This window comes from Misgurnus anguillicaudatus, chromosome 24 (genome assembly GCF_027580225.2).
Source record: "Misgurnus anguillicaudatus chromosome 24, ASM2758022v2, whole genome shotgun sequence".
NCBI lineage: Eukaryota > Metazoa > Chordata > Actinopteri > Cypriniformes > Cobitidae > Misgurnus > Misgurnus anguillicaudatus.
In genome coordinates this window covers 11,166,564-11,183,014 of record NC_073360.2, presented here as the reverse complement: position 1 = coordinate 11,183,014, position 16,451 = coordinate 11,166,564, and the positions used below count along the sequence as shown (strand labels likewise).

General features: G+C 40.3%; 1 protein-coding gene across 1 annotated transcript in view; it reads right to left on the bottom strand.

Annotated features, from left to right (window-relative positions):
* gab2 (GRB2-associated binding protein 2) overlaps positions 1–16,451 on the bottom strand; it is a 108,110-nt gene that overhangs the window by 12,948 nt on the left and 78,711 nt on the right. Inside the window, exons 4-9 of the mRNA XM_055195972.2 lie at positions 13,181–13,755; positions 11,314–11,411; positions 9,688–9,970; positions 9,067–9,157; positions 6,008–6,110; positions 5,782–5,904 (exon numbers count right to left, since the gene is read on the bottom strand). Of these exons, the coding sequence (XP_055051947.2) occupies positions 5,782–5,904; positions 6,008–6,110; positions 9,067–9,157; positions 9,688–9,970; positions 11,314–11,411; positions 13,181–13,755 (1,273 nt within the window). The remainder of the gene's footprint in view (positions 1–5,781; positions 5,905–6,007; positions 6,111–9,066; positions 9,158–9,687; positions 9,971–11,313; positions 11,412–13,180; positions 13,756–16,451) is intronic.

The window sequence follows — 16,451 nt, the reverse complement described above, 5'->3', positions numbered from 1 at the left end:
TATGAAGCGTGGGGCAGATTGGACATTGTATGCCTGAGTAAGAGCCACTTCCTGTTTCATGGCGAAAATGCAGAAATTTGTCAGGCCGCCACGGACACACCCTCTGACGAAAAATCAAGATCTCCGCAATTTAACATCGCAAAGGCCTTTAGATGAGATTGACCAAATATGACGATGAACGGATTAAATCTGTAGGAGGAGTTCTTTAAAGTATGAAGCCTGGAAATGACCAAATTTGCACAAAAATCAAGGCAAAAATTCAAAATGGCGGACTTCCTGTTGGGTTTAGAGCTTCGCTCCAAGAGACTTTTTTGTAGGTCTTGGGGTGACAGATGATCCTACCAAATTTCGTATCTGTACGTTTTTCGTAGCGGGGGGGCTGTTCTCTTGAAATTTTGCAGGTGGCGCTATCGAGCCATTTCTACACGCCCACTTCTGGCGCCTATACCACATGTAAATTTTCGCCACTTCTGACATGTGTGCAAAATTTCATGAGTTTTCGAGCATGTTTCGCCCCTCAAAAATGCGATTCACTTTGGAGAAGAAGAAGAATAAATAATAATAATAATAATAATAATAATAATATTAAAGCTGCAAGCAGCGATGGAAGGGCCCTCGCACGCATGTGCACCGCTACCCTATGGCATTAGTAAAGCAGTGAACCAGGGGGATATGAATTAAAGTGGGTAAATATAGGTAGATATTCAAAAAAAATGTGCAGCAGGTGGCGCTATGACTGTACATGATTATTATTATATTGACGTGTTCAGGCCGGGACCCTTAACACACGTGTGAAGTCTCGAGCAGATCGAAAAATGTATGTCTGAATTACAACAGCTTTCTGTTTCATGGCGAAACATCACACTTTGCCAGGCCGCCACGGACACGCCCTTCAACGAAAAGTCAAGATCTTCTGAATATATCATATTAAAGTCCTTAAGATCAGTATTACCAAAAATGATGATGATTTGATTAAATATCTAAGAGCAGTAAATCACAGCGTAAAACATGTAATTTCTGCAACCTCTAGGTGGCGCTATGATTAAAGCTGAATATTGGCATTGAAATGTGTTCAGGCCAAGACCCTTATCAAACTTGTGAAGCATGGGGCAGATTGGACATTGTATGCCTGAGTAAGAGCCACTTCCTGTTTCATGGCAAAAATGCAGAAATTTGTCAGGCTGCCACGGACACACCCTCTAACGAAAAGTCAAGATCTCCGCAATTTAGCATCGCAAAGGCATTTAGATGAGATTGACCAAATATGATAATGATCGGATTAAATCGCTAGGAGGAGTTCGTTAAAGTATGACGCTTGGAAATGTCAAAAAATGACAGAGAAAATTCAAAATGGCCGACTTCCTGTGGGGTTTAGAGCTTAGCTTCAAGAGACTTTTTTGTAAGTCTTGGGGTGATAGATGATCCTATTAAATTTCATATCTGTATGTTTTTCGTAGTGGGGGGGCGGTTCTTTTGAAATTTTGCAGGTGGCGCTATCAAGCCATTTCTACACGCCCACTTCTGGCGCCTATGCCACATGTAAATTTTCGCCACTTCTGACGTGTGTGCAACGTTTTATGACTTTTTGGGCTTGTTTAGCCTGTCAAAAATGCGATTCATTTAGCGATATTTGGCGAGGCCGCCATGGACACGCCCTTTAATGAAAAGTCAAGGTCGTTGTTTTTTATCATCACACAAGGTCTTGAGATTACACTGGTGAAATATGATGTTGATATGGTTAAATATCTAAGAGCAGTAAATCACAGCGTAAAACATGGTATTTCCTGCTGCCTCTAGGTGGCGCTATGAGTGTTACTGAATTATGCCATGTTGATGTGTTCAGGCCTGGACCCTTATCAAACGTGTGAAGTCAGGGGCAGATCGGACATTGTATGCCTGAGTTATAACAACTTCCTGTTTCATGGCGAAACATCACACTTTGCCAGGTCGCCACGGACACGCCCTTCAACGAAAAGTCAAGATCTTCGCAATTTATCAAGGAAAAGGGCTTAACATCAGTCAGACCAAATATGATGATGATTTGATTAAATCTCTAAGAGCAGTAAATCAGAGCATAAAACATGGTATTTCCTCCTACCTCTAGGTGGCGCTATGAGTGAAGTTGAATATTGGCATTGAAATGTGTTCAGGCCAAGACCCTTATCAAACGTATGAAGTGTGGGCCAGATTGGACATTGTATGCCTGAGTTAGAGCCACTTCCTGTTTCATGGCGAAAATGCCGAAATTCGTCAGGCCGCCACGGACACACCCTCTGACGAAAAGTCAAGATCTCCGCAATTTAACATCGCAAAGTCCTTTAGATGAGATTGACCAAATATGACGATGATCGGATCAAATCTGTAGGAGGAGTTCGTTAAAGTATGAAGGCTGGAAATGACCAAATTTGCACAAAAATCAAGGCAAAAATTAAAAATGGCCGACTTCCTGTTGGGTTTAGAGCTTCGCTCCAAGAGACTTTTTTGTAGGTCTTGGGGTGATAGATGATCCTACCAAATTTCGTATCTGTACGTTTTTCGTAGTGGGGGGGCTGTTCTCTTGAAATTTTGCAGGTGGCGCTATCGAGCCATTTCTACACGCCCACTTCTGGCGCCTATGCCACATGTAAATTTTCGCCACTCCTGACATGTGTGCAAAATTTCATGAGTTTTCGAGCATGTTTCGCCCCTCAAAAATGCGATTCACTTTGGAGAAGAAGAAGAATAAATAATAATAATAATAATAAACGGAGCAAAAACAATAGGGTCCTCACACTTGTGTGCTCGGGCCCTAAATAATAATAAACCGAGCAAAAACAATAGGGTCCTCGCACCCCGGTGTGCTCGGGCCCTAATAATAAACGGAGCAAAAACAATAGGGTCCTCACACCCTGGTGTGCTCGGGCCCTAATAATAAACGGAGCAAAAACAATAGGGTCCTCACACCCTGGTGTGCTCGGGCCCTAAAAAGAGTTGTTCTAGTCGTTACTAGAAGGCACAGAGTGAGTTAGACCTGCCTTGGCGGTGCGTCTTTTATGCATTCTGAAGGTGCCTGTTTTATCGTGTTGCAGTCTATTAGGCAACATTCCGCACAAGTTGGGTTTAGATTTGGAAATACATTACATCTACATTTCAGTGCTAACTGATAAGGTGATGATGATCATCATCTTTCTTTATTATTTTTAGCACTACCTCAAACTTAAGCGGCGTCTGTCATTTTCTTAAATAAGCCGCGGCAGTGTTTCAAATGAGCTTCTAATAAGACAAACGCATTTATTTTCCACGCGATCACCTTACCAAAACCATTTTGAAACTAAGGAGTCATTTGTCCTCCGATTACAAGCAGCATACAAGCTCCGCGGCGACGCGTTTGCGGGAATGATGTTTCGGATGAGCCGGAGGCAGAGCAGCAGAGAGATGCGACAGAGTTGCGAAATTGCAGGCGCAGCTCGAAATGGTTGTTATTATAAACAGCGTACTTGTTTTAAACTAATCAGTTAATGGCTCGGTGGTCGGTTAAGAAAATGTTTAGTTTTCGCCATCCCTAATTTAATATTTAATCCTTGTCTGCTATATAAGTTCATTGTTTTTTTTTAATGCCGGTATGGCGGTATAGAAACTGATACCTTTGCTATTTTTAGATCCCGCGGTATACCATATTACCGTATTACCGCCCAAGCCTACCGTCCACCCACCCGTCCATTCATTCTGTTTCATTCATTCATCCATCCATTTGTTTCATTCGTCCATTCATCTGTCTATCAATCAATCCATCCATGCAACCAACCATTCATCCATTTCATTCATTCATCCTTCCCATTCGTCCAACCACCCATCCATCCATCCATCCATTTCATTCCATTCATTCATCCATCCATCCATCCATCCATCCATCCATCCATCCAACCATCCATTTATTTTAAACATTTATTCATCCATTTGTTTCATTCATTCATCCACCCACCCACCCACCATTGTCCATCTGTCCATTAATCTGTCTATCAATCCATCCATCCATGCAACCAACCATTAATCCGTTTCATTCGTCTATCCATCCATTCCTTCTTTTGTTTAATTCATTTATCCATCAATCAGCTTCATCCATCCATGCATCCATCCATTTCATTTATTCATCCTTCCCATTCGTCCAACCACCCATCCATCCATCTATCATCCATCCATCCATCCATCCATTTATTTTAAACATGCATTCATCCATTTGTTTCATTCATTCATCCATCTATTTGTTTCATTCGTCCATCTATCCATTCATCTGTCTGTCTGTCTTTCAATCCATCCATCCAAACCATTCATCCGTTTTATTCATTCATCCTTCCCATTCGTCCAACCACCCATCCATCCATCCATTTCATTCCATTCCATTCCATTGCATTCCATTCATTCATCCATCCATCCATCCATCCATCCATCCATCCATCCATCCAACCATCCATTTATTTTAAACATTTATTCATCCATTTGTTTCATTCGTCCATCTATCCATTCATCTGTCTGTCTATCAATCCATCCATCCAAACTATTCATCCGTCCATTCCTTCTGTTTCATTCATTCATTCATCCATCCATGTGTTTCATTCGTCCATTCATCTGTCTATCCATCCATCCATTCCTTTTGTTTCATTTATTCATCCACCCACCCACCATTGTCCATCCGTCCATTAATCTGTCTATCAATCCATCCATCCATGCAACCAACCATTAATCCGTTTCATTCGTCCATCCATCAATTCCTTCTTTTGTTTAATTAATTCATCCATCAATCAGCTTCAACCATCCATGCATCCATCCATTTCATTTATTCATCCTTCCCATTCGTCCAACCACCCATCCATCCATCTATCATCCATCCATTCATCCATTCATTCATCCATCCATCCATCCATCCATCCATCCATCCATCCATCCATCCATCCATCCATCCATCCATTTATTTTAAACATTCATTCATCCATTTGTTTCATTCATTCATCCATCCATTTGTTTCATTCGTCCATCTATCCATTCATCTGTCTGTCTTTCAATCCATCCATCCAAACCATTCATCCGTTTCATTCATCCGTCCATTCCTTCTGTTTCATTCATTCATTCATCCATCTATTGGTTTCATTCATCCATTCATTTGTCTATCAATCCATCCAACCAACCAACCAACACACCATTCATTCGTTTCATCTGTCCAACTACACATCCATCCATCCATTCCTTTTGTTTCATTCATTCATCCACCCACCGTCGTCCATCTGTCTGTCTATCAATCCATCCATCTGTTTCATTCATCCATCCCATTCATCAAACCACCCATTTATCAATCCGTTTCATCCATCATCCATCCATTTCTCTTATTCATCCATCCATCCCATCCAACATTCATTCATCCATTCATTTGTTTCATTAATTCATCCATCCATTAGTTTCATTCGTCCATCAGTCTATCAATCCACGCAACCAACAATTCCTAAGTTTCATTCTTCCGTTCACCTGTCCATTCCTTCTGTTTCCTTCATCCATCCATCCATCTCATTTGTCCGTCTGTCCATTCATTCATCTATCATTTCATTTTCTCATCTATTTTATTTATCCGTCCATCCATTCATTCATTTGTTTCATTTGTTCATCCGTTTCATTGGTTTCATTGGTTTCATTCGTTTGTTTCATTGATTTATTTATTCATCCATCTGTTTCATTCATCCATCCATTCTTTCAGCCATCCATCTGTGGACCACTGACTTTACACAGGCTTTGGTTATGGTGTGACCGGTGTACCTTTCTGTGTGGACCCGGAGAATTAGGCTGAAAGTCCAGGGCCAAATAGTCCACATTTCCACAGTTTCTGGGTGCAGGACTGTTGGTACCACTCATCGCCGGGGAGGTAGACGCTGGGTTTTGCTGTAAGAAAATGTGCATGTTGGTGGAAAAATAGCAGACTGAAACAGTAAAGAAGATAGTCTTGTTCAGTAGAAATACAGTAAACCTGAAGACTTTGCCTCACCATTGCCACATAGTTCTCCTCACTGTCTGCTGAATCTGTACTGGTGATGCTCTGGGTGGAAATTGGCCGACAGTGTTGTGACGACATGGAGTTCATAATGGGCCTGTATTATAAAGCAAAGCATTACCGTCACAACATGTTATTGCTTATATCTTAAATGTAGAGGCATTCTTGATTTAATGTCCTAAGTGATGTTTTACTACAGTATTCACGGTGACTACACCAAGCACATCTAAAGTACCCGGTGTTGACTTTCTGTTAAAGGAGCATTGTGTGTTATTGACACTTATTACACGGCGCTCTGGAATGCTTGATTCTGATTGGTCAGTTGAGACATTTGCAGGTTCGTTCTTTTCAAATAATAACCGCTCCAAAATAATAACGCATAGCCGGTACTACTTGCACAAGTAAAATCGCTCCGCGCCAATAAAGATCAATAAAGATTACTGTCTGTTTGGCGCCATCTTGTGACAAACACTGGACAACCACGACAAGACACAGACAGCTTACTGAGACTGAACTTGACAAAATAGAGCATGACAGCTACGAAGCCATCACACAAAAAAATACAGAATGGGCATTAAAACTTCTCAAAGACTGGCTAAAAGAGAAAAAATGGAGACAGACAAGTATGAAGCAGAGGATCTTAATAAGGTATTACGATCATTTTATGCATCTGTGCAAAGTTTCGCGGAAGGATAAAAATGTTAATTTAAAACAAATATGCCAATAAAACGTTTCAAATTCATATTCATGTCCAGTTTTTTTTCTTATGTGGCAAGTAGCCGTGTAATAAGCGGGATAATGTAGAGGCAGCCGATAGTTATTGGGAAACAAGCCCCCTCAGTGCGATACAAGACCCTCCGCTTCGCGTCGGGTCCCGATCACACCGCCGGGGCCCACCTCCCAACAACCACCGGCTGCCTCCACATCATCCCTTACCTACTGTATGACCCAGAATTACATGACTTCATTTATGCCATTTAATTATTTTAATAGAGCCCTTCATTAGAAAATAATCCTGAATTGTAACATTGAACGACAGCCCACACAAACAACATTTAAGTTGATTTATATGCTTTTAAAAGGTCTTCAAAAGAAAATAGGTACTGCAAAACATCCAATAATATTTAATCTGTAATATCTATATATAAAATACACACTAGCTCCATAGGGCGTGGTTATAGCATATAGCGGCTAAACATTGATCCTTTGGACTACACTGTAAATGCCTACAATGTACCGAGCCCCTAAGGTGACATTGGATTAAAAAAAATTAAAAGTTTAGTTTTGCGTGCTCACGTGAAACTTTTGCGCGCACACGTGAAACTTTTGCGTGCACACGTGAAACTTCTGCGTGCGCACGTGAATCTTTTGGGTGAGCACGTGAATCTAAACGCAATAGTTTCAGGTGCGCACTCGAAACTAAACGCAATAGTTTCACGTGCGCACGCAAAACTAAACGCGATTGTTTCATGCGCGCACACTAAAGTTTCACGCGTGCATGTGATAGTTTCACACGAGCATGCGATAGTTTCACGCGAGCACCCGATAGTTTCATGTGCGCACGTGAAACTAAACTTTATTTAATTTTTGCTCCACGTCCCCTTAGGGGCTCCGTAACAATGGCTACTCTTGCAATGCATTAACCCTGGAGAACCCAAGAAGATTTTGGGTAGCAACCAGGGCATGAAATTAACACCCGACCACGCGCCAAATGCGGGTGGATTTTGCAATTGGCCGGTAACACTCTCAATCTACTAGCCACATTGGCGGGTAGCCAATGCGAATCAGTGATGCGCGGGTCATTGTATGACCAACCCACTACCGACTTTCAACTTTCATAGATTCGGCTCTTTCGGCTCCAGCTCCGGCTCTACATTTTAGTGATGGCAGTCCGGCTCTTTTCATAGATTCAGCTCTTCTGGCCTCTACGGTTCCACCCCTGCCTGCATCTGAAGATTCGGCTCTGCTCGTTCGCTACAAAGAATCAGCTCTTAGAGCCGGCTCGTTCCCAAACGACCCATCACTATAACCCGCCCGCAATTGTTCAAAATAGTTTTTAAACTCGACCGACTGACCGCGGCCTGAATATCATTAAAATATTTTTGGATGATTCGCAACCGGCACCCGCTCATTTCTTATCAACCTGCGCATATCACCGATGCAAATTGTGTGATTCATTGAAAGGATGCGCCTTCTGTTTCGCAACGTTCATGCGATTGGAAAGAAGATGAGGCACTTCTCTGACTACTTTTGGATGTGCGAGTAAGTATTAAACTGTTGGTGAGATGGGATAATAATACAATGCTGACATAGGCTACTGTACAATCGCAGTTGCACAGATGTGTAGTGCTGCTGTGACGGATCAGAACTCTTGATGTGTAAACTTTAGAGAGAGTTGCGCTACTATGCCTTATACTGTAGTACATTAACATACATTTTGCGAATATAGTAATGAAAAACAACGTATGTGCGGCGTTTATGTGCGCAGTTTGTGCCCCCTCTGTCTCTGTGTGCGTGCGCGGGTTTAAGGGGACTCAATAGGGCACATCGGAGAGACGCGTTCCTAAAAGCATGCGTACATAAACATTTTTTGCTCTTGACAGGGCACATATAAACAACAGTATTAATTTTCTAATAAAACATTTCTTTATGTCTTAAGTGTATGTATAGAGATTCAAAAACCAGTCTGTGCTGGTCTTAAAGAGACAGTAACCTCAATAAACCTACTTAAGTCTGTGTCATTAATGTTAATCAAACAACCTAAGACAAAGAGAAATTCACTTTTGTAGCTCTGAAAAAAATTATATTTAATTCATACAATAAAGACAGCGTTATCATTCACTATTCAGGCAAAAAAAAAAAACTGGCTGGTAAAAAGTCTCTGTGGCAGGTGGATTTCTAAATCCACCTGCCACAGTGGCTGGTGGTCCAAAAAGTTAACTTCAGGCCCTGGTAGCAACAATTAACAGTGGCCAAATTTGACCCTGTGGGTTCTCCAAGGTGGGTCCTCGTTTTGTGTTTATAGTGTTTTTACTGTAGCTCTGAATGCTTACATGGGTCTGGTCCAGGACATGGTGACGGGACTCTTGAAGGGAAGCTCATCAATGATCCCGTTGTTCCTCAAGTCAAGAGGTGTTGGTTTTGCTGCAAAGCATGATCACAACAAATCAGCGTAACTATTTATAGTTCACCCAAAAATGAACATTGTGAGAAATAAAAAAAAATCATTATTTACTGAGCTCTGAGTCAATTTACATTTTACACAAATAGCAATTTTATCCAAAGTGCATTCAAGCTATACAATCCTTTTATTAGTGTATGTGTTCCCTGGGATCAAATCTATGACCTTTGATCGGTGACATTTATGACGCTCTACCACAGAGAAACAAGAAGCATAAGACAAACCTATGTGAATTGTTTTTCTAAGGAATCTGATGAATGTGTTGGTGGCTCTTATTCATGCAATTCCAATGAACGGGGTTAATAACAAGAACACATGGGAGTGCCTGTGATGTTTTGTAATCGTTTAAACATTTTGTTCTACCGAAGAAAGTCACATTTCTGAGGTAATGCACACCTTCCCCAAATACTATAAAACATCATGACATGATATAACACATCACGGTGACAGTTACGTAGAGCTATGTATCGTAAATGTATTGATGCCCCCTCACCTGTCCTGGGTTTAAGGTTGCGATTGATTGGCGGCGGTGTGACGTCGCTGAGACGGCCCGGTCGGAGACAAAGCGATGCCGTACTGCCCTTCCTGGCCGGTAACGTTGCTGAGAATCCTGGGAAATCAAAATGGTGAGGACCTGGGCTCATGGGAATATAATTGTTTTTCGGACTGTCAGCCAGGGCAGCGCTGAGAGGGGAAGATGATGAGCCAGGATTCATGGGTACGTAGTTATCGTCAGAACCGGCACTGTCAGAGCGGGTCAATGGGACTTTAGTTCTCTGTAAAGGAGAGCAGAACAATCTTGCTTACACGGTTTAGGGATGAGTGTAGAAAAGCACTGTGACAAACACACACACACCATTTGTTCTGTCATGGTTGGAATAGACTTGCTATTGTCAGTCCTCTGTGAGTTATGGGACCATTTTCAGGAAATGCGCCGTTTGTGTCCCCATGACTTACTACGGATATAATTGACTCTGATTTGGCTCTGTTCAGTGTGTCATTTAAATATAAATTGGATTAAAAACAATACCGAGACTAATTTTTTTTAGTCTATTAATCTGATTTTGATTATAATCAAAATCTGAGATTTGGAGAATCAAAGTTTGATTTCACATTGATTTCAATCTTTGACATGACCTTACTCAGCCAATATTAAAGATATCAAGGTTATAATTTCACAGGATGTTCATTACATTATAAGATGATTTTATGTAGAAAACAGTAAATAACACAAAAATGACTTTAGTTAGGGATTCACAGACTGGGTCACATATATGGTTTTTGAAAACTGCCCATTGTGTCGTAGGAGCAGGCTTCACTCAATTTATTATATATACTATAAGAGTGCTTGACCAGACTTATAAGTAATTTCAAAGAAAAAGAAAAGGGCCGCACTTTGCATATAAAACGTATAATTATTGGCACAGACGAGTTTCGGCTTTGCGCCTTCCTCATTGTGCTTGACAAGAAAAAGTATTGCAATGTATCGCAACATTCAACATATTGTATTGTATCGTGATACACTGTATCATAACACATGTAGCGAGATATGTATCGTATCGTGAGGCCCTTGCCAATAGACCAGTTTAAAAGATGTAAACATCACTGGTCCAGAAGCACTTCCTGTTTCCGTTTTTTAACACTAGATAAACGTTGGGATAAAATAAACCAACAGAACATATAAACCTGAATTAACTGAAGTTAAACAAACATCTTAAAGATAATAATATATGTAAAATAAAAAAATAACTGTCACAAACTGTAACAGGAAGTGTTTCTGGACCAGTGTTGTTTACATCATTTGAACTGGTCTATACCCAGCCCTATCTACTAGGTCCTCTTTCTGGCAACAATCTAAGAAGATTTACGGGACGTGTTTGTGTTCACACAGATGCTTTCAATTTTACGGGTATTTTCTGGGACCAAAGGTCTGTGTAAATGGGGTTATATTTTGACATGACGAGCCACGCACATGACATGCCGAACACATATTTTGAATTTGCGCCCCTCGGAAAAGAAGTCACCGGCCGCCACTGGTCTTGGGTGTTAACTGTAACACTTTACAGTGAAACTATTATAATGAGACTGTCAGATAAATGTTGGGATGAAGATACTTTACCAAGTATGAGCTATAGCCATCATTGACAGACTCCACTGACTGTCCGGAGTTGTTAAAGTAGACTGGTCGTTGGTGACTGCCCGTCTCAAAGGAGGAACCTAAAATACATTAGATAAATGATAAAAAAGCTTAACAAACCAAGTAATCATCAGTTAATGAATTCACAGAATTCAGAAAGCTTTAGAAATAAAATATAAAAAGCTGTGTTTTACACTTAAATAATTAATGAATCTGTGTTTTGTTCGACACAGATCTTTCATCCTTAATATTTATTTTCTGTAACTAATGCTTTTATAGAAAGGCTAAATGTGAACGTGGACCACTAAACCCGTCATTAGGGTCAATTTTTGAAATTTGAGATTTGAAACCTGATTTAATGCTTTCCATTAAAGTATGGTTTGTAAGGATAGGACAATATGTGGCCGAGATCTGAAAAAATCTGGAATCTGGGAAATCATCAATCGCCTTTAAAGGGGTCATATGATGAGATTTTTTAAAAGATGTAAAATAAGTATTTGGTGTCCTTAGAGTGCGTATGTGAAGTTTTAGCTCAAATTTCCCAACAGATATTTTATTATAGCATGTTAAAATTGCCACTTTGTAGGCCTGAGCAAACATGTGCCTTTATGGGTGTGTCCTTTAAAATGCAAATGAGCTGATAAAGTGCAAACACTGATCACAATGATAGTGGTTTGTTTCAATTGAAACTCAATTGTGCTGTCAATAATTTTTTCTCTTTCTCTCTGCACTAAATGTCAGTGCCGTGGTTGGATAGTGCAGATTAAGGGACGGTATTATTGCATTTGGCCTTGCTACCTACCTCACAAAACAGGCAAAATCTGAACAACCTAATTTTTCACATGATCGCAAAGAATGGCTAACCAAAACTAAGTTACTGGGTTGTTCTTTATTTACGTTTTCTGGGTTGAAAGATGCACTGGGGACCCAATCGTAGCACTTAAACATGGAAAAAGTTAGATTTTCACTCTTTGACCTCTTTAAAGTTGTCCAAACAAAGTTCTTAGCAGCAAATATAACTAATAAAAAATACATTTTTGATATATTTACATCAGGAAATTTACAAATATCTTCATGGAGAATAATCTTTACTTAATATATACTAATGATTTTAAGCATTTAAATTTTTTTATAATTTTGACCCATACAATGTATTGTTGACTACTGCTACAAATATACCCATATGATTTATGACCAATTATGTGGTCCAGGGTCACAAATGTGACTGCAATTTCTCTTTATACTGTATGCCCCATTGGCTATAACTTTTCCTCTCTGGTAACATGGTGGCTACTGAGCACAGGTGTGGGAAAGAGGAGACGATGGTCAAAAAGTCACTTCCTGTTCCTCTAAACACTAGTCTAGCCTTGCTGAGCATTAGGAAATCACTGAATTGTGTCTGCTATTTTTTTCACTGCTTATCAGGCCGGAACAAGGCATTCTGGGGCGGCCTGCATGGCTTGAATTTCATTAGCCTCCCTGCAGATCAGAGTAAACCTTGACCAGTTTGCCTCTTGGTTTCAAGCATATGCACAAATTTAACAGAAAACGACATGAATGAAAGATAGCAGAGAAGTGGGAAGAAGAATACGTTTTTTCAGCTGCATTATAAAAGCTACTAAAAATGGCAGGAACTAAATAATTTTATTGCTCTTTATCCAAATACTTAATGCTAAAAACTTCAAATGACGTATTTAGACATTTTCTGGTATCCACGTTGCAAAATGAAATTTGAAGTGGACAAACAAAATTTGACCTCACGTCATTGACCCTTTGCTGAAACAGTGAGTACAGATCGAACATAAAAGACTAAAGCAAAATGCAAAATACAAAACTATGCTTTCACTACCTCTATGAAGTTTAACGTTCTCCACAGCTGGCAGCGTGTTTCTCCTGGGAATCACCGATACCGTCGCTACATCGCCATTTTGGGCTCCTGTGGACAGTGGGCTGCCCCATCGCGTCTCTGAGCCTTGACTGGGTTTGGGTGGCCTGGGTGGGGGTGCGTTCGTGGATTCCGCGCTGGATGGCAGCAGTGCATTGTGGTTCTTGTCAAACGTGCGTGGGATCTGGTAGACGGAGCCGGGAACGCCGGGTAAATCGTAGTTATCGAGTGCCCGTTGCTCAGCGGCATGTGGGGCCGCTAGAGTGTTACTGGGGGTCTTATAGATGTAGACGTCCTCCGAGTCGAGCTCTGATTGCTCTTCGGAGCTGTAACCTCTGGGCAGGACGTAGCAGGCATCCTGAGAATCGCTCCGTGATGAGAGCTGCTGATGTTTTCCAGGTTTGGGCAGACTGTAAAAACCGTGAAGTTGCCCACCCATGCCATTCAAACAATGAGAGAAGCCATGAGTAAGTCTTTGAACCGCAGAGTCGCTGCCCACTAACAGACTGCTGCGAGAGGCTTGTGAGAAACTGGCACTCCTTTGAGAAGAAGAAGGTGAAGAAGGTTTGTTTTATGATAAATATATGTCAAATAAACATAAATTAGAGATGCACTAATATATCAATATATATTATAATATCGATAAAGACAAATTTTCACACTTATCGGCTGATAGTTTAATAACAGCCGATAGTCATGGTCGATATAACCTGTCAATCAAAAGAGAACAGGAAAATGCAATGAATTTCAGCACTGTGTATACAAAATGTAAAAAAACATCACTAGTATAGTTTTAATGCTAAATATTAATGGTCATTATGTAAATGAATAACATTCAAATTTAATCTTCAGAATTTAGTTAATATGACAACTTAAAAAAAATCGCTCAATCAATGGCATCAATCTAGCACGTACAAATAAATTTCATCACACCCAGCAAAAATGTAGTAATTAATATGCCAATAAATATTTTATAAAAAAATTAAATATGGATGTTATCATTCTTGTCTGTTAAAATTGAGGTGATCTAATATCTGCCAATATATAAAAATTATTAATTGATTATTTATGAAATTTAAAACCAGATTTACCATTTCATTTTAGAAAACTGTACGCAAAATATATGCCAAAATTAAATGAAATGACTTTATTTTCAAGGTGATAATGCATTTTCACTGTCAAATTAAAAAATAAAATGCAATTGATACGCAAAATTAAAATACAAATTTAATTTAAATAAAAATATTGGCACATAGAGTGTTCTATAATGAAATGGTAAATTTGGTTTTAATTTTTATTAAATTTAAATTCATTTATTTAAAATTGGCTTATTAATCGTCCAATAATCAGATTTTACTTATTGGCATCAGGCACACTCCTTGAAAATATTGGGTCGGTTGAACCCATGGTTGGGATATTTGACAGAACCCATTGCTGGGTTATAAATGAAGAAATAAACCCTGGGTTATTTTAACTCATGGTTGGGTAACAACAAACCAGCATAGGTCTATTTAAAACCCAACAGTTGGTTCTGTCCAATATTTACCCAACCATGGGTTAAACCAGTGTTCCCCAACCTTTTTTCTGTCCACTATACCAAAAAGCATTAAAATAAATGCACAAACCTCTATTGCAATGCTTAAATGACTTGTTTAACTGGAATATTTTACTATATTAATTGTAGAACTCACATTCAATGCAAGTACACTTGTTTTGATGAACACAAAGATTATATCCTGGCTGGAATTGATGACATTGACATACGCAGTTGTGATTTTTTATTTTTCCACGGCACACCAAACAAGCTGTCACGACACACTAGTGTGCCACGGCACAGTGGTTGGGAAACACTGGGTTAAACAACCCGATTTTTTCCAGAGTGCAAAAAATCTTTTCTTTTGAATTGTAAATCCAAAAGCAAAGCAGACATATCACCCTGTAACCCAAGAGTGGTTGCCCACTGAAGCTAAGTAGGGTTGAGCCTGGTCAGTACTTGGATGGGAGACCTCCAGGGAAAACCAGGTTGCTGCTGGTAGAGGTGTTAGTGAGACCAGCAGTGGGTGCTCATCCTGTGGTCTTTGTGGGTCCTAACACCCCAGTATAGTGACGGGGACACTATACTGTCAAAAAGCACCGTCCTTTGGATGAGACGTTAAACCGAGGTCCTGACTCTCTGTGGTCGTTAAAGGATGTCTTTGGAAAAAGAGTAGGGGTGTGCCCCGGCATCCTGGTCAAACTTACCCTTTGGCCTACTAATCATCCCCTCATATACTAATTGGTGATATTACTCTGGCTGTTTCTCAATCCTAAGGCTGCAGGCTCCAAAGGTCGCACCCGCAGGCTGCACACGTCATCAAGACAGTCCTATTTCCGAATACTACAATTATAAAGTTGACTATTATTCTTAGTTAATCGTAAATTGTTGTAGTATGTTAATGACTTGCAAATGTAACGCTTAGTTAACGTAAATAAACCGGGCCTGATGACGTATGCAGCCTGCACATGCGACCTCCGGAGGCCGCAACCTTCGGATTGAGAAACGGCCCATGTCTTCTCTCCACTAATAAGCTGGTGTGTTGTGGCCGTTCTGGAACAATATGGCTGCCGTCGCATCATCCAGGTCAATGCTGCACATTGGTGGTGGTTGAGATGAATCCCCCTTTTATATGTAAAGCGCTTTGAGTGCTGCAGAAAAGCGCTATATAAATGTAACAAATTATTATTACAAATCTTTCAGTTTGGCAGTCAATACCGTATTAAGGTGCATTCACATTATAAGCAATTTTGTCGCTGTGTGTCGCTCGTCTCTTTCAATGAGGTCGTTAGGAGGCGTTTCTAAATCTGGCTGTCATAAACAAATGAGTAAAGTCCACTCCAGTAACTGATAAGAGACGGATGACGTGACCGCCACTGCTTCGCTCTCATTGGTAGTCGCTCTAAAAGTCGCTCATCATTTGCATAAAGTTAAACTTTTTCAACTTTGTCGCGCAACTGGACACGCCCATCCGGTCGCTAACGGTCACTGTCGCTCGTGTCGCCGGAAGCCGCCAAGCTTCCATTGAAATCAATGAGATTGCGTCGCTCTGCTACTGCTAGCCGCTGCTAATGTGAATGAGGCTTTAGTGTTTTTTTTCCTTAAGAAAAGCCACTCGGATGTAAAGCATCTGACAGACAGTAAAATGACCAATCATCATCCGCTTTAGAACGTGACACTTGCATACTTGCATGCAAGTTT